General features: G+C 55.8%; 1 protein-coding gene across 4 annotated transcripts; it reads right to left on the bottom strand.

Moving 5' to 3' along the window:
- Positions 1–1,640: 1,640 nt before the first annotated feature.
- Positions 1,641–15,624, bottom strand: XYLT2 (xylosyltransferase 2). Of its 4 annotated transcripts, none has more exons than XR_015147696.1 (11): positions 15,475–15,624; positions 8,941–9,430; positions 8,487–8,662; positions 7,990–8,192; positions 7,441–7,521; positions 7,023–7,239; positions 6,221–6,397; positions 5,684–5,946; positions 5,206–5,340; positions 4,286–4,619; positions 1,641–2,810 (listed from the first exon to the last, which is right to left on the bottom strand). XR_015147696.1 is itself a non-coding variant. In XM_086358120.1 (11 exons), exons 1-11 carry the CDS (start codon positions 15,607–15,609, stop codon positions 2,488–2,490), a joined length of 2,595 nt encoding a protein of 864 aa, XP_086214246.1. In that variant the 5' UTR covers positions 15,610–15,624; the 3' UTR covers positions 1,641–2,487. The 4 variants fall into 4 exon arrangements, 2 of the variants coding, with proteins under 2 accessions (XP_086214246.1, XP_086214247.1); XM_086358120.1 differs by having other exon boundaries at positions 5,206–5,401; XR_015147695.1 differs by lacking the exon at positions 5,206–5,340.
- Between the last annotated feature and the right edge of the window lie 2,550 nt (positions 15,625–18,174).

The following is an 18,174-nucleotide window of genomic DNA, read 5'->3' as shown; positions in this document are numbered from 1 at the left end:
GAGGATTAGGGAGGCCCTCTGAAGCTGTCAGGAGTCGTGAAGCCTACTCCTGGTCCCGCATTGCTTCTAACTCAAGGGCCAAGACAAACCAGCCAGATCACCGGAGGTGAGGGGACTTCTGGTTCTGCCAGCCTGCAAATTAGAATTGCCAGGGGGAGCTCTGAACCCATACCAGTGTTGAGCTGCCACCTCAGACTGGCTAACTCAGAACCCTCAGTTTGGATCGCTATCCACTGAGCTAAGCTCAAAATGTTCACAGTGGGTGACTGAGTAACCAGGACTTGGTGTAATTGGACAGGAGTGGCAGGGGCTGAAACAGGACACGTCCCACCTAAGTTCCAAAAAAATAAGACTCTTTAAACAGTTGTGCTAGTCCAACGACAGCATAGCCACAGCCTGGCCTGTGCACCTTTAGCAGAGTCTAAATGCTGCCTGTACCTGATACTCTACACCTAGTTATTACACGGTTTTTAAGAGCTAAAGGTTGATGTATAACAAAGCCTTTTAGAGAACCAAATGAGAGCTTCAGATGTTCACTAGGAGCCAGAAAAAAGCAATCATCTCAGCCCTTGAACCCAAACACTATTTCCTTGCAGTTCTTGCTGTTACCTTCTTCCTCTTTACCTGCCTTAGCAGCGTAGGAGAATGTAGTGACAGAGTGTCATGGAGTCCTCCTGCCTCCTCCTGAAGCCTGCAGCCACCACCTAATAGCTTTGACTTTGGGTTCATTTAGCTTTCCTGGCCTGCTAAACATTGCCTGCATCAGACAGTTGTGAGGATTAAGTGACATACTCTACGCAAGGTCAGTGCAGCGGCTGAACAGACGGAAAATCCCACCACTGCCATTGGTGGGCAGTGGTGCCCTCTCCTGGCAGCTTGAAAAACTTGACATATGGCGGCCTGGGTTCGCGGCCTGGGTTCAAACAGCCCTTTGTTTCCCAAGCTGAGCTGACTGGGCCAGCATGGCTGGATAGGGTGATTTTAAAGATTCTGAGAAAACTTCACCCTCCTCCCCACATTAAGTAAGCTGTGAAGGACTGGTACTGAGCCATGGCTAACAATGGCAGGAATGTAGGAAGGGAGAAAGGGCTTGAGAAAAGGAGGGAGGCTGGACCAACCTTTCCAGTATGGCCCTCCTAGGTCCTAAGGCAGCACCTAGGAATCCATGCCACTGCTGCGCCTGCTTCTAAAGGGGGCAGTGGTAGCCACCGGGTCCTGGCTGGAACTGGCTGCCTCTGTTCTTGAGGTTGCCCCATACAAAACTCTGAGCTGGGCAGGAAACAGAGCAAAGGCTTCTGGGATGGGCCCTGGTGACGAGTCAGCCTCTGCCTCGGCCTGGCAGCAAGGGAGGAAGTGCTGGGTCAGGACCCTGAAGAACTGAACTGGCTCACCTGGTGGCCCACTGGGTGGCAATGAGGAAGTCTCTGAGCCTCTCTGGGCCTGTTTACCCCTCATAAAGGAGGGATCTGGATTATGGGTTCTTGTGTCCCTTCTGGCTCTTGGATGGGACTTTAAACTGTTCTCACTCTGGGGCAACTAGACCCTCCACCTTCTGCCAAAGTGCCAGCCAAAACTTTTAGAAGATGGCCCAACAGTGCTGGCTCTCTGACACCCAGGAGGAAAAACACAAGAGGCTCTGCTGAGAGAGATAGAGATATATTTCTTCTGTTGCATATTTCAGGCTTCACACTGCGCTTCAGGCACAATGCTGCTCCAGGTTCTTCTGAGAGCCCTGGAGGAGTCTTCTTCCCATGTCGCTCCTGAGGGCTCACCACTCCAGGGCAGAAGCCCAGGCCCTGCTTGCAGTTCTGGGTACCTGGGAGACTGCAGTGGTCTCCGCAGGCCCTGGTGCCCTGTCTTTCCCATCAAGGGGCAGGGTATGCTGGAAAGCCCTAGGGCCAGCCCCACCCCCTCTTCTATGGTCCCCTGGCTACAAGAGAGGCTGACCCATTACAGTCCAGCTCTGCAGTGCTTCCCTGATCACCTGTTCTCTAGCTCTCAGAGCCTGCCACAGCACTTGCAGCCCCGCAGAGCCTCAGCTGTGAGCACCACAGGCCAAAGCTGGGGGGTGAGGCCCTAGAGAGTGAGGCAGGCCCAGCCTCCTCCAGAGCAGCAGCAGATGGGCTTGTCTGGCCTCTGCTCCCCAGAGCCTTGGCCCACTTCCTGGGGCTGCTCTGGGCCCTATTGCACATCTTTGTTTCCAGTTCATCCCCCACCACCCATTTTTCTTAAAAAAAAAAAAAAAAAAATTAGAGGAGAATGTGAGGAGGCTGGAGCCCTTCTCCCCATGTTCCTGCTAACATCTGGTCCCCAGCAGAGCCATTTCAGTGGTAAATACTATGCCCACCTTCCCTGCCGTCTGTGGGTTCTGGATGGCTGACGGGTGTACAGCCTGGGCCCCTGGTTCTTGCCTGTGAGGGAGACAGCCCTCCGTCATCTGTAAGGTGCAATTTCCCAGGTCTTCCGTAGGCATTGGCGGGGACCCTGCTACCTGAGTCGCCCATCCGCTTTGACAGGCCCCAGCTCAGATTTGGGGTCCGGGGACAGAGAGCTCCAGCTGGTCAGTCTGCAGAGCTCCAGGGAGGGACAGGCGGAGGGGCCCACGGCACACACTCCGGCCACAGACCAGAAGCTGCTTAGTTCTCCATCTGTCCAGGCCTCCAGCGCCGGGCCCGTGAGCTCTGCATGTAGTCGGGCAGCCTCCTCCGCGGGCTCTGGCTGAGGCAGGTTCAGGATGCCACTCAAGCCCTGGAAACTCTGTTCCATATACTCGTTGTGGGGTGGTCCAGCGTGCAGCCAGCTGGCATCATCTGGGGGTGCAGAGCAGGAGTAAGCATGCCCCACCCAAATGATCTCATGAAGGCCAGACCCTGGGAATCAGGTCTGGGCACCCTAGTCCTGTCCCAACTCTACCACTGAGTCGCATCTTGCTGAGTGACTTTAGGCTAATCCACAGAACTTTCCGTGCTTGTAAAACTTAGTTTTATAAAATCAAGACAGTAATCCCTTAATTCCTAACTTGAGAATTAAATAAAACAGTGGGCTCCAGGTACTTTAGGAAGTAGGGTTACTTTCTGATAATGGTCTGGTGTGTGTCACCTATGGCCCTTTCCAGCCCCCTCCGGTGGTCTCCAGAGCCCTCAGAAGCCTGGTACTCAGGCCTTCAGGCTGCGGGCCCTGCTTACTCTGCCGGCCTTCCTTCCCACCTCCTTTGGCATCCGGCTCCCCTCCACCCTCTGTTCTTCTCATGCACCAGACACCTGCTAACTTTGTTCCCTCAGTTTAGGATATCCTTTACTGTCTATAAAAATCAGCTCCTCCAAGACTCAGCTCCAGTAGCACTTGCTATCAAGCTTGCCTCCACCACCCCACCCTTTGTCTCCTCCATCAGACTGTGAGTCCTAGGAGAGCAGGGGTGCCTGTTCTGATCTGCCACAGCCACTGCCCCACCCTGGACCCCGTCCTCTTCCTGGTTACCTCTGCTCTGACCCACCTTCTCAGTGATGGGACATGGCTGGAGGAAGAAAACATCTACCTGCTTACTGAACACCTACTGTATACCAGCCACTTTTACCCAGACATTCACCCGATGGCCTCCAGAAGGCAGTCACATGTATTGGGCCCCCTGCAGGAACCTACAGCCTACGCCTAGTTTAGAGTCTGTTTCCTAGCCTCAGCTATGTGACCTTCTCCACCTGGCTACCAGTGGACTGGGAAGATGACCAACATCAGATCTGCTGTCCTAAGAATGTGGAACTTGTGGACTGAGGGGCCCTGGTCAGTCTCCATTGCACTGAGAGGCCACGTATTGAGAAGCCTGAGGCTGACACAGACAGAGAGCACAGGATGAGGGACAGGGTGGCCCCAGAGAGAGAGAAAGCACATCTGAGTCCCAGTGGGACCTGAGTCATTTCCTGAGTTCTGTGGGGGAGAGCCCCACATTTTTCCAATAATTTCCCCCTTTCCCCTGGAGCAATCTGAGTGGATCTATGTTCCACGCACCCAGGAGGTCTCTAAGAATTGTATTTCTCTTACTTTACATGTAATAAGACAGGTTCAGGAAGGCCAAGTAATTTGCCAAGAATAAAAGCCCAATTAAAGTGTCAGAGCTGGGTTCTAAAGCCGGGTCTGCCTGCCTGGGAAGCGTGATACCGGAGTGCAGGGCTCTGGGATGGTCAAAGCCACAATCTGCCACCTTCCCCTACTCTGATGGTTAGCTTCTTGGGATCACCTGTCTGTAAATCCTATCCTGCCTGACTCCTGGGTATCATTTGGGAAAACTTACCTTTCCTGAGAGGTAGTTTGCGGTTGAAGGTCAAGGGCAGCACGAGGAAGCGGGTCTCACCCAGGGGTTCCCAGAACTGAAGCAGTCGAACAGTCCAGGCCCCTGGCCGCAGGGGCCGGCTCAGTGGGGGTTTGTACTGCGTGACCTCCGTTTCCGCGTCTACCACGATGTCGTAAGATGTGGCCACCACATAGGTGGGGTCGATCCACACCACGGTGACTGTGAGGTTGGGGCCCCGGGCCCAGCGCTGCATGGCCACAGGCTCGTCCAGCGGCCCCAGCAACCCCCCAAAGTTCCGGAAGAGACGCTCTTTGGGGTCCCACTCGGTGCCAACCTGGAGGGAAGGAGGCAGCTGGGCAGGAGGCGAAGGAAAGTCCTCCTCTCTACCTGCTGCCCCCTCTAACTCCTGTGGGACATCACTGTCTCTTTCTGGTCCTCAGTCTCCCCCTCTACAAAATGATGGGCTCCGACTGGGATTTTTAACATCTCTATAAGCTCTGAGATTCATTCTAGGCTCCTGTTCTGACCTGCTCTGAAGTGTTGGGGGCAGTAAGGCAGAAATGAAATTCGAAGTCCTGCCCAGAGACCATCCCCACATGGAGCAAAGGCCTCCAAGAAAGAGACCAAGGAGACACTCAAAAGCCTAATCTTCTGGCCCGACTGGAATGTCCAGCTCCTTACAGAAGAAAATCCCTGAGTGTAGAATACAGGCTTGCGTTGTAGTGGAACCACGGTCCCCTCCCCGCTGACTGCATGTCCTCTGTGCATCCCAAGGCTGCCATCACTGGGAAAGAAGACCCAGGAATCCAGTCCTGAAAGGCAACCCAATCCTCAGCCCTCCCGTAGTGTCTGTCCCTCTCTCCCCACTACCCTGAGTCTTGCTGGGGATCAGGAGAAAGCAAGGGGAGGACCTGTCCCACCTCCAAACTCTGGAGCCGGCTGGCCTGGTCACTGTGCCCCAACAGCTTCAGCGACCCCTGGGGCATCAGCCACATCTCAAGCGTCTCTGCCGGCCCCTGGGCTGAGGACTGCACTGCCTGCGTCACCAAGTAGCCCTGGAAATGGTCGTCATAGAAATACAGGTGCACGCTGGACGGCAAGCCCCTGGGCTCAAACCTAAGAAGGTTCCAGCAGGGAGAAAGGGAGATGCCATCAGCACACCCGACTTGGCCTGGAGTCCCAGGAAGGGGGCTCTGGGGGAGTCCCATCCCCAGGTGCTTTCTTTGCCCAGATCTCACACCCGCAGATCCTATGTGCCTGGCTTTTGCCATCTTCGATTTGCATTTTTTCCCTGCCTCAGCTGGGGGCTCCCTGGGAGAGGCTCTGTCTCTTTCTGATTGTCCTCCTTATAGGGCATTACATCCTGAGAGTCTGCACAATGTCAAAAGGAGGTCTCACCTGCAGAGTGGGTTGGCCAGGGGGGACGCAGCAGTGGTGATGTGGCGCAGGCTGAGGCGGGCAAAAGCGGTGTAAGCAGTGAGCATGACATCGCTGAGCCCACTGGGGCCATCAGCCACGTCATAGGTGTTCTCCCAGTAGGCCTTGAGGGCTGGGGTGCCGGGGGGGTAGCTGCCATATAGGTGGAAGTCCAGGATTTCCAGTACCTCCTGGTTCACAGTAGATTCAAACTTGCGGGCGAAGAAGGTGGGTCTGGAGACTTGCTGGAGTGGGAGAGGCAAGGAGGGTGAAGGGGTCTGGAGGTCCCAGAGAGCACAGCAGGGGAGGCGCCTTTTCCCAGCAGTGCCTAGAGATCAGCTGCCGAGGGTTTTTCCTGCCGCCAGTTTAGCCCCTGCCCCCGGGGGCTGCTCCCGGTGAGGGTCCCCCAGATCCTCTGGTTGGACCACCCAGGATTGTTTCTGACCCCAGAAAGCAGCCAGCGAAAAGCTGGGGTGAGGCTCTACCAAGGGCCAGAGGTTGGGGGTCATGGGGAAGCACCTGCAGCCGTAGGAAGTCCTGCGGCTTGAAGTCGTTGGGTGAGCAGCCGCACCAGTCCACGATGTGCTTGTACTGGCACTTGCAGCCCAGCTTGCGGTTCCAGTTGGTGACCCGCAGGTTGTTGTCCACGAGGCTCTCGCAGGCTGGGCTGTTCTCCAGCACCGTGTGAAAGAAGGACTGCGGGGGGCAGGGCGGGGTGGAGGGTGAGCCCTCCAGCCTAGAAGGACTGCGGGGGGTGGGCCGGGGTGGAGGGGGGAGCCGTCGAGGCCGGAGTGGAGGGGGAGCCGCCGAGCCCAGAAGGACTGCAGGGCTTAGGGCGGTGTGGAGGGTGAGCCGCCAAGCCCAGAAGGACTCGGGGGTGGCAGGCCGGGGTGGAGGGGGAGCCGCTGAGCCCAGAAGGACTGCGGGGGGCAGGGAGGTATGGAGGGTGAGCCGCCAAGCCCAGAAGGACTGGGGGGGGTAGGCCAGGGTGTAGGGTGAGCCGCCGAGCCCAGAAGGACTGGGGGGTCAGGGCGGGGTGGAGGGTGAGCCGCCGAGCCCAGAAGGACTTCGGGGGGCAGGCCAGGGTGGAGGGGTAGCCGTAGAGGCCAGGGTGGAGGGTGAGCCGCCGGGCCCAGAAGGACTGCGGGGGGCAGGCGGAGTGGAGGGTGAGCCGCTGAGCCCAGAAGGACTGCGGGGGGGCGGGCCAGGGTGGAGGGTGAGCCATCCAGCCCAGAAGGACTGGGGGTGGCAGGCCGGGGTAGAGGGTGAGCCGTCGAGCCCGCCACTCGCCCCCAACCTGGGTGCGGGCCCGGTCACCCACCTCGGCCGGGAGCAGCGTGTATGTGTAGAACTGACGCAGCTGGGCCACAAGCGGGTCGTCTGTGTACACCACATACTCCACAAAGCTGCGAGTTAGCACGAACCAGTCTGAGCCGCCATCCACCACAATGCCTGCTGGGATCTGCCGCTCGCCCAGACGCCACATGTGCGAATCACACTCGTGGAAGAGCCGGTCCAGGCCCTGTTTCTTGATGAACCTGTGGGAGGCACACGGGCCTGTGGCTGAGGATCTTGCAGGGTGGAATCCAGGCTCTCATCTTTCCAGGAGTCAGCACTGCACTCCTCAATCTGTGATTGGTTTGGAGGTTTTGCAACCCAGGGCTGAGGCCACCAAGCCCCCTGTGTGTAGGGCTTGTGGTGAGAACCCAGGACCAGGGCATCCTCCACCATCCCCTTACCTGGAGTTGTCCCGGCCATGAGACTTGAGGAAATTCTTGTCCCGGTTCTTGGACAGGAAAGCTACGAGCTCCTCATTGGTCCTGGAGAGAAAATGGCGTGCGGGTAGCGTGTGTGAGCGTGGCTCAGCCACCAGCCCAGAGCAGACAGGCCTCTCCAGCACTCTTTTCCTTCACTCTTTGGCCCCTTCTTTTCTTACTGAGAGCCATTCTGGCCAACTGACCTACTCCAAGCTGATGCTCTGGGGTGGTGAGTATCTGAGGTCCCTGAGAAAGACCACCTCATCCTTCTTCCCCCCTTCCTGTCTGACCCAAGATCCTGGTTCAGACTTCTGGCTGCTTCTCCTCCCCATCTGTTGTCCTTTGCAACCCTCATATCATCTTTCAACAACAACTCCTCTAAAACATTGTTGGGGCCAAGGAATCATGTTTGAGGTGTGCAGATCCCAGAATGAGGCTTTGGGGAGGGAAGAAGTCCATCGGGACCCTGGAACCCTGAGTCCTAGAGGAGGCCCACCTCCCATCTGCAGGGCTCAGAGCACCACCCCACACCTTGTCGGGTAGTCAGTGGCACTGAGGTTGATGAAGAAGTCCCAGGCCCAGCCGGGCACCTCCAGCAGGTCCTGCATGCTCCGCAGATACATCCTCAGCAGGCTGGCCCCGCCCCAGATGGTGACCATGCGCCAGGGCGTTACCCGCACGTTGTCATACTGCCGGGCCAGCTCCACTACCTCTCGGTGCAGGTAGTTGGAGCGCTGTGGGAGGTGGGGTGGCGGTGGTGGGAACTCAGCGGTGGAAGATGAACCCCCAGCATTACAACCTCCCCACCTGGCCCCACCCAGGGCGGAGGACAAGTGACATGAAACGGACAGAGCATGGGCTGGGGCTCCAGCTCCGGAGCAGCCGTGTCACCTGGTGCTGGCTGCTCCCCCATTCCCTGCTCTCCTATCTCTGGGCCACTGAGCAAGTCAGAGACACTGTCTGTCCATGACGATCTGGTCTCTGCCCTCCCCACTCAGATGCCCTGTCTCCCTGGCCATAGCAGGTACCTCGTCCACATGGACATAGAAGAAGTGCTGCTTGTGGTACACAGCCTTGAGGAGACGCTTCAGCTGGCGGATGGCACGACCATGAACCACCAGCATGTAGGCGATTCGTACTGGGGGGCCATCTGCGGGCTGCTGGGCCCGGACCTCGTCCCACGGGATGCCAGGGCTCATCTTTCCTGAGAGTAGAAAACAGAGGCATCAGTAAGGTCCCGCCCCAGGTCACAGGGTGGAGACAAGATGGGAAGAGGGAGCCGCCTGCTGTCCAAAGGAGGAACCCCGGACGTAGAGCCCGATGCTCCGGGCCCCGGGTCCACCTCAGCCACTTAGTGCACTCATCCCCAACTTGGGCAGCGAGGCGTGCCCTTCCAGGCTTTCATCCCTGAGAAATGGGGGCGGGGATCCCTGCCGAATACCCTCCTGGGCCCCCACTTCTCTGCCTGTGCTTGTCTCTTACCAGCCCGCTGGCAGTGCCGGGGCACAGCCTTGGGCATGAGGCTCCCGGCCTGGTGCAGGCACACCACGTTGGCGATCTCCTGCTGGCACTGCTTGGAGCTGGCCCGGGCCAGTGCAGACAGAGCGTCCTTGCCAACGATCTCGCATTTGGGTGTGAAGCTGTTGTCTGTGGGCTGGGGGGCGCCCTCCACACTCCCCGTGTCTCCATGTGGGAAGCCAGCCGCCCCAACCAGCGCTTCCTCAGCCGCTGCCCCGCTCAGGTTCTGGCGGCCTGGGGCCTCTGGGGGTGGGGTGGGGGGGGTCCGCCGGCCGGTTCTGTGCCGGCTAGTTACTGCCCGTACCACCTTGGCCACGGGCACACCGGGGCTCTCAGCGCGGCCCCGCCAGCGCCCATGCCTTCTGCCTGCGCTGCCCCGCCGCCCAGCTGAACTGTCTGTGTCCTTGGAGCCTTCGCTGGGGTCGAGTGGCCGTGGCTTCTTCTGCCTTCCTTTCTGTAAAAGATAGGCAAACACAAGTCACCAGGACAGTCAGTCTCCTCCTGCTCCTGCTCCTTCAGCTTCTGGCTGGCTCAGGCCTAGAAGCCCCCGCCACCCTTTATCTAGAAAAGTACTGTTTGCCTGAGTACTCTGCACTTCTGCTGGGAGGTTTCCCTGACCAGCCGGCGGAGGAAATGTCGCCCTCCCCCAAGGCACCATCACATCCACATCCCCTCCATCACACAGATCACAGGGCACTGAGCCTCCTTTGGATTCAGATACCACTTTCTTTTTCCACAAATAGGAAGATGAATAAGAGAGACATGCAGAGACCCTACAGACAACAGTGTCCATCCAGCACTCCCACCCAGGCTTCACTGGGACAAAATGATGCTCTTCAGAAGGAAAAAGCATTCTGCCATCTACAGTATTTCCACATGGGAGTGCTGCAGCTGCAACAGAGCAAAGGGGTCTTGCCTGGTGGAGAGAGCAGAGGTGATATCTGAGACCCCATTGCTGGTTGGGTTCTCTGGGAAGCAGAGACTAACAGAGTGCAGGAGACTCCCTTGGGGGTCACACTCTGGATGACGGGGTAGCAGGAGCAGGCAGCTGCAGGGAAAGCCTTCAGATGGCCAAGCTGGCCTGACATCTGGGCAGAGGGGGATGAAAGAGCTTCAGACAACAGCTTGGCTTGGAGAGGGCCTTGACCAGCTAGTGGGAAGCTCCAGGACAAAGACAGCCTAGAGATGGGAGCCCTGGTACTACTGCTGGGAGTGGCTGAGGAGGTGTCTGGCCATGGCTGGAAGGCTGAGGCAGGGCGCGAAGGCGCCTGCACGTGCAGGCTGGCGACTCATCGCTCCTTGTGGCAGGGCGGCTTGCGAAGGGAAACCGAGATAAGGGAAAGCCTCCACGCCTGCTTCCCGGCTTCTGCAGCCTCTTCTCAAACCTAGGAACCTCCCTAATGATCCAGCCACACTTGAAAGTATGTATAGCCACACTCATTCCAGCTTTCCCTGTCCTTCTTTTGTGATCCCCCTCTTCCCTGCCTGACCAAATTCCATCCATCCTTCAAGATCTAGCGGAGTCTCCATGTGTGAGCCCGTCCCATTTGCCTCAGGGTGGGGCGTTCTTCTAGCTGACCAACTCCTTGGGAAGAGGCTGTCGTGTCAGCTCCATCTCCCCGGTGCCCAGCGGAGTGGCTGGCATGTAGGGTGTCTGGCTGGTGTCTGCTGGATGAGGCACAGACTGGATGGAGGAGTGAGAGGCTCCGTGTGACTACTCTGGAGTCACTAGGGCTTCCCCCTCAGCTCTGTCACTCCCCCACAGTTACATACCCTCTCTGAGCAGGTTCCCTCAACCATCAAATACAGAAGGGAAGAGTGTCCAAGAGATAGAGCCTGAGATACTGCAACTAGAAAGAGCTGTCCCCTCTCTCTCACCACTCTCTGTGTGAGTCCTCTTCCGGCCTAGCCTTCCAGCAGCAGCACTCACTGGGCCACAGCCTCTGAAGCAGCCTCCTCAGGATGCCCTCCTGGTGTTCCCCTGGTGTAGCCTCTGTGGCCACTCCTCATCTGTCTTCTTGGCTGACCCTGCCTTATCTCCCAAGACCACTTTGGGGACTTTCCTTGTCTGGGCTTTCCAGGTGACCTCACTCAGTCCCAAATTTCTCTCTGTGGCCTAGAGGGGCTCCCTTGAACTTTCAGTTGTCTAACTGCCAGCCTCCTTGATGCCTCTCTTGGGAGTCTGATAGACCTCTCAAGCCACAAATCCAAAAGTGAGCTCCTGATCTTCCCTCAGTCGGCTCCTTCTTCAGTTAATGACCAGTTAACTGGTTCAGTTAAGGGCCAGTCCACCCTTCAATGTATAATATATATAATGTATAATGTAATATGTATAAGTGTATTTTTAAAAAATATTTTATTTATTTAGCTGCACAGGGTCTTAGTTGTGGCATGCGGGATCTTTAGTTGCGGCACGAAATTCTTAGTTGCAGCACGTAGGATCTAGTTCCCTGACCAGGGATCAAACCCCGGGCCCCCTGCATTGGAAGTCTTAGCCACTGGACCACCAGAGAAGTCCCTGTATAAATGTATTTATATGGTGCTATTCTACGTCTCTCGCCTTACAAGAGTGCCATGTCCACGAAAATAGAGCTTTTTGTTGTTTTGTTCACTGATGTATTCCTAGAGCCCAGAAGAATGTCTGGCAATGGGAGACTCTCTCTCTCTATATATATATGTATATATATAGATAGATAGATAAATTTTTGGCCATGCCACACAGCTTGCAGGATCCTAGTTCCCAGACCAGGGATTGAACCCATGCCCTTGGCAGTGAAAGTGCAGAGTCCTAACCACTGGACCACCAAGGAATTCCCTCAGTAAATATTTGTTGAATGAATGAATGAAAAGCTCTTGGCACAGGCTCAGCATTCAGTAAATGCTGTCATCCTCACTAAAATTAATGAAAGGGAAACAGTCAAATGTGAAGTCAGGAGAGAAGCCAAGGCCTTCAGATACTTTGGACCACTGGGTCGAGTTTTCCCTGTCCCCTCCTTCCCTAGGACCACCCTCTCCTCCTCTGTCAGAGCATGGCAGATGCCTTAGGGCCAGAGCCCCAGCGCTATACCCTGGGACCCCAGCCTTCTGTGCCCAGCATCCAGCCAGCCCTCTGATCTCTTGGGAGGTGCCCAGTGAGAACTGGGGATGTCTGTCTCCATCTGAGAAGAGACACCTGCAAGAGGGAGGGCAGAGTGGGGAGGAGGCAACAGGCTCCATTCTGTACCCATGTTGGGGAGGGCACCCTGCACTGGGAAGCCCCTAGGAAAGGTGGCTGCAGTCCCACTGAACTGAGCGTATGTAAACTGGTGATGTGGGACCTGGACACACACGGGGCAGGGAAAGACATTCTCAAGCTGAGGTGGGTGGAGATGGCAAAGGAGCTGTGGCTTCTCAAGATGGAAGCCAGTATCAGTGAGTGAGGAAGCTGGTCAGGAGGGCAGGGCTTGGGGCACAGGGCCAGGCTCGCTGTGGTGGGGGAAGGATGTGGGAGGAGAGGGCACGTTGGTGTCCTGCACTGCAGCAGGAGCTGGCTGACCCTGAGAAGGACAATCTCAGAGGGGGCTGGGGGACCAGAAGGCAGCAGGGAGGAAGTGTGGGGGTCCCTGGTAGGCAGCCAGCCCCTTCCCGCTGCCTCAGCCCAAGGATGTTTATATGTGCAGCAGCAGGGCCCCATACTCGTACCCCTACAGGAGTTGCCCAAAGGTGCCCCTAAGTCAGAGTTCCCTCTAAGTACTGAGGACGGGGACTGGCCCTCTGACATCCGCCTGGATGCATTCTGGCCTCCGAGGCCCCCTCTCCTCACTGAGGAGGAATTCAAAGCCCTTTCCTGGCTCTGTAGCTTCTCCTTGGAATCCTTCTCTGAGTCCCAGAGACATAGAACACAGCAATGCTGATCCACCACCTTTGGACTTCTCAGACTGTGCTTAAAGGAAGCGGTGAGACAATGTTTGTGAAAGCTTTGAAAACCATAAAATGGCTCTTTGGATGTTAATGGTCATCTCTGGTCTCCAACCTATCGCAAGGCCAGAGTGTGCATCTTAAGTGCATGTCTCATTTCATCCCTGCTTAGACCCCTTTGGTTTCAGCGCTCTCCCACTGCACTTAGAATAAAACCCCAGCCCCTCACTGCGGGCTGCAGGATGTGCCCTGGACTAACTTCTTCCAGGGATCCCACCACACCCTCCTTCCCACTTCTTGAGAGGAGCCAGCTACGCCCATTCTCTTCGGGGCCTTCTGCCTGAACTCTGCCTACTGCTTCCCCAGGCTTTCAGCTCACAGGCCACTTCCTGCAGAAGCCCTCCCCAACCACCTATCTAAATTAGCCCTCTTGTTACAGAGTTTCCTTTTCACTGTCAGTCTCTCCCTGCAGACTGTCTGCCCACAGGGCCGTGACCTCATCATCTATTTTATTTATTTCTGTATCCCCAGTATTAGCACAGTGCCTAGTACGAAGTAGGACGTAATATTTGTTGAATGAATGAATGAATGAGTCGCTATTACCATTGTGCAGTAGTGAAATAATAAGATATTTACTGATGGTTTAGCATGTGCCAGCAACTCCTGCAAATACTTCACAGGCATTACCAATGAGAGAGGTGATATTATTGCCCCCATCTTGGGGTGGGGGGCAGATACCATTGAGGATGCACGCGAAAGAGGTTAGGTGATTAGACAGTGGTCACACTATTCACCAGGAGCAGTGCTGGAATAGGACATAGGACGGTGAGTTGGGGTGGTCCAACTCAGCGCCCATCTTCCTAAATACTTATTATGCTGCCGGGCTGCCCTGAGGTGGCTGCCGAAGGGCTCCAAGCACTAATGGCTGCTTGGACTGCACAACCTCTAGGTTATCAAGGATCTTTTTTCCATTCTGGTCCAGGGATTCCCCTATCTGGTTCTGCTAGGAAGCTGGAGGAGGAGGTGAGGAGGTAGGATCCCAAGCACTGCACCAGTTCCCCACCCCAGGCTGGAGGTAGGGCAGCAGAGACCTTGAGGCCTGAACAGTCTCTCAGCCCTTCCAGAGATTCACACAGCCGTGTAGCAGAGGGTCTGAGAAGCCCTGGATGCTTTGCCATGCCCCTCCCCAAAGTGGTCACCAGCCCCTACTCACATATATATTCCAGGGTCAGAAGGCTCCTTAACTCCTTGTCAGCCCATTCCATGTTAGAATGTCTCATCTGCCCCCAAAATCATCTCTTCGTCTTCCTGCTACTTACTGGACCACAGAGAACAAGCTCACTCCCTTCAGATGTCACAGAGTCAGCCTCCCCTAACCCCTAAGCTCAGCTCCTTTTGGAGTTATGATCTCATGTGACTCTGTCCCAGCTCCCCTCACCATCCCAGTCTGTTGGTTCTCCCCAAAAAAGGCAAAAGCAGTGATTCTTCCAATTTCCACACTAGGCCTTCCATACTGCCCAGATGCAAGAAGGAAAAATGGATATCAGGGCTCCCTTGGCCTTCACCCTGCCAGGAGGAGAGGCCCAAGAGGATGGGGCAAGCAGAGCAGAGAGTCTGACTCAGAGTCCACCAAAACCCAGGGGTGGGGGCAGGGAAGCCCTGTCTTCTGGTCCACAGCTTAGGGTCAGGGTTTGACTTATCCTCTTCAACCTTCCAGGATGGTCTCAGACCCCACTGGACCCTCCTGATCACACTGGGGGAGACATGTCTAATCCTCCAGGGAAAACCACATCAGCCAGGAGACTCTCAGAACGAGGACCTGGGGCACTAAGAAGGATAGGGTTTGCCCCTGCTCCACAGCCTCGGCTCTGCTAAACCAGCTGCTGCTGTCCCATTTTCTTACGGTCAGAGAGGGCGAGTCCCCAATTCCCTAATGTCCTGAGGCTAATTCACCAGCTCAATTCCCCTGCCATCCTGTCCAGAAGACCCATGCAGGTGCTTCAGACCCCTGGTTGAAAAAGCCACGCCTCAGGGGCACTCCACTTCTCTCCCTCGGGGTCTCCCTCCCTCTCCTCAGTTGCCAGACTGAGTTCCACCCCCAGGCTCCACTTCTTAACTGGCCAGTGCCCCGCTGAGGGGCGGGTCGGCGCGATTGCCCGGGGTCCCTAGGCCCCATTCCTCCGCCCACGGCGCGCACACCCCCACCCCCTCCCAACTTCAGAAAGTTTGGCCTGGGGCTCCCCGCCTCCTAGCCGGCTCGGGCCCAGCCGCGCCTCTTGGCCGGGTTCTCCGCCACCCGCGCCTGACCTTCACTGCTCGCGGAGCTGGAGACCACCCCACCAAGACCCGCTCCTCGCGGCCGGGGCCCCTGCCAGCCCGCGGCCCGTCCTCCGGGTCATGCACCGTCCCCGCGCGCAGGCCCCCGGTCCGCCTGGGAAACGGGCGCCAGGGGTCCGAGGCCCCGAGCCAGGCGGCCGCCCGTGCGCAACACGCAAGCGGCCCGTGCCCCACTTCCCCGGCGGGGGCCATCCGTTTCCCCGCCAGGACCCCGCGCGTCCCCGCGCCCGGCCTGCCCGCCTGCCCGCCCGGCCGTCGGAGCACCTCGCCCGGCTCGTCGTCCTCCAGAACGCTGAAGCTCCACACCACTAGGCCCTGCAGCAGCAGGATGGCCAGCGCCGTGGCGATCGCCAGCTTGTAGCGCCGCACCAGCTTCTGCACCCGCGCGCTCGCCACCATCTTCCTGCCCCGGACGCAGGGCGCGCGCCCAGCCCTGCAACCCGGCCGCGGGCGCGTGCACGGGCGCGGGCAGAACCGGCTTCTCCCGAGGGAGGCGGGCCTGGCGCGCGCTGGGGCGGGGCCGGGGGCGTGGCCCGAAGGCCCCAAACGCCGCGCCCCGCGGGCCAGGGGCGGAGCCTGGGCCCGCCGACGTAGCTGTCCCACCGGCCGCCGGCCTCTCGCGCAGTGGTTCCTTGCTTGTCTTGGTCAGTGCCCCAGCTCTTTGCGCGTTCTCACCTCCTTCCGAACTGCAAGCCCATGGAACCAGAGTGCAGAGAGGTCTGTGGCCTCACCTGTCTCTGACTCGCCGCCTGATGTGGGGTGTGGGGTGAAGGTGGGGTGGAGAAACTCAGCTTCGCCGAGACCAACTCCCTCTCGGCCCTCTTGCACGCAGAGAATGCTAGAGCGCCCAGAAACGCCTAAGTTGGAAGCGATTGTGTGAGTCCCACAGCCCTTGCTTAAAAGCCTTGGAAGCCGCACCTACGGGGCAAAGTCTAACTCCTTTGACTGGCATCTGAGGCCCTTCACGAAGCCTTGTGTCCTCTCTCCTCTCCCTCTCATCCTCAGCATCCTCAGACTTCTACTTGAGTCGTGGTTATTGAATTCTAGGGTGTGTCAGAATCATCCGCAGGATTTGATAAAATAGATCGCTGGACCCGCTCCCAGAGTTTCAGAATTTTCAACAAGTTCCCAGATGATGCTGAGCTGCTAGTCTGGGAGCACGCCTGAAGAAGCGCTAGACCTTTGCACGTGCTGTTCCCCCGTCTCGGCCTTAGCAGCCGCTCCCCAACTTCACTTCCCTTCCCATCCGTGGCATCCTCCCAAGTGCTTCCCCGGCACAGGACAGTCCAACACTGCCCACATACATGGTTGTAATTTCTCTGGAATCATGGCCTCTTATTTGAATCCTTAGCTCGGCGATGGACACTCAGCAATGCTCAATGAATATTGTGAAAGAAAGAGCAAATGAAGCCCAACTTCCTGTTTCATCAGCTGATCCTAACATTTTTGGAAAGCCTGGCATGTTCAAGCAGGGCATAGAAAAGGCCTGAACCCCTGCAGCACTCCCCTAAACGTGTCAGGTCCACTGAGAGAGGGAAGGGGATAAGAAGCAGGGCATGCCCAGCATAACCAGGTCCATGCCAGGTGGTGAAGCCAAGCTCCCTGAGAAAGAAACGATCAAAAGAGCAAAGCGAAGGTTGACGATTTATAATGAAGATTTTAAGAATCACTACACAGAGGTCTGGAAAAAGAGATGATTAAAAAAAAAAAAAAGCTTGAAGGCAATGATAAAAGGGTTTGGGAGTTGTCAGGAGATAAGCTTGGTGAGGAAATTCTGAATACAGGAGATGTAGTTATTTGATGGCACTTAAGTAAAACCTCCTTTAATTATCTCCTGCCCTTTTGGTATTTGTAATGGTTGCACTCCTCACCATTAGTTAAGTGGGAGAATTGTAAACAATGTTTCAGATGACAGACTACTTAAGAGAAACTACCCTTCAAGATTTTGGAAAACATCAGTTGGCATACCAGCAATTGATAGGTTAATTAAATATAGATCTGTGTGTTCATTCAATCAGGTCTCCCAGGGACTGTCTACCTGTCCATAGTCCCCCTGCACCCAACAATTAAAATAACTTTATTTTCCGCTGATTTTTAAATGTATTTCTTTATTTTGGGCTGTGCTGGGTCTTCGTGGCTGTGCTCGGGCTTTCTCTACTTGTGGTGAGTGGGGGATATTCTTTGTTGCTGAGCATGAACTCTAGGGTGCTTGGGCTCAGTAGCTGTGGCTCACAGGCATACTTGCCCCATGGCATGCGGGATCTTCCCAGACCAGGAACTGAACCCTCATCCTCTGCAGTGGCAAGTGCATTCTTACCCATTAGACCACCAGGGAAGGCCTATTTTCCACTGATGTGCAAATGATACGTACTCATTATATATCATTTAAAACATAGAAAAAAATAAGGAAAAAAATAAAAGTCACCTGCAATCCCACTCCCTGAGACAATCGTCATTAATATTTTGGTGAAGATCCTTTCACATCTCTTTACGTGTGTAGAATTTTCCATGAATGGCATCACATTGCACATAGGGTTTTTAAATATAGAAACTTACTTTTAAGTATTTCTTTCCCCTTCCCCACTATGTTAACAGTCTGGTTTCCTTCCTACCTTCTTTCTTTCCTTTCTTCCTTCCAGTTTTGCAGCAGTTCACACACACATACACACACGTACACACACACATGGGTTTTTTATTTGGGGGTGATATGTGTCATTATATTTTAAAAGTTGAATCATATTACATACACTTTGTATCTTGCTTTTCTCCCTTGATCGTAACACATGGTAGAAATTTCCCCAGGATGGATGGGACAGGTCCATTTTTTTAATGATTACATAATATGCCACTCCTTTTTTGAACATTCACTTGATTTCCAGTTTTTGTGACTACCACAAGTCTATAATAAATATGAAAAGCGAAAGTGAAAGTCCCTCAGTCATGTCAGACTCTTTCATGGCCTGT

This window comes from Bos grunniens, chromosome 19 (assembly GCF_055505025.1).
Source record: "Bos grunniens cultivar Pamir isolate PY7600 chromosome 19, Bosgru_T2T1.0, whole genome shotgun sequence".
NCBI classification, from domain to species: domain Eukaryota; kingdom Metazoa; phylum Chordata; class Mammalia; order Artiodactyla; family Bovidae; genus Bos; species Bos grunniens.
Note: the sequence above shows the minus strand (reverse complement) of the source record. Positions and strands in the feature narration are given on the sequence as shown.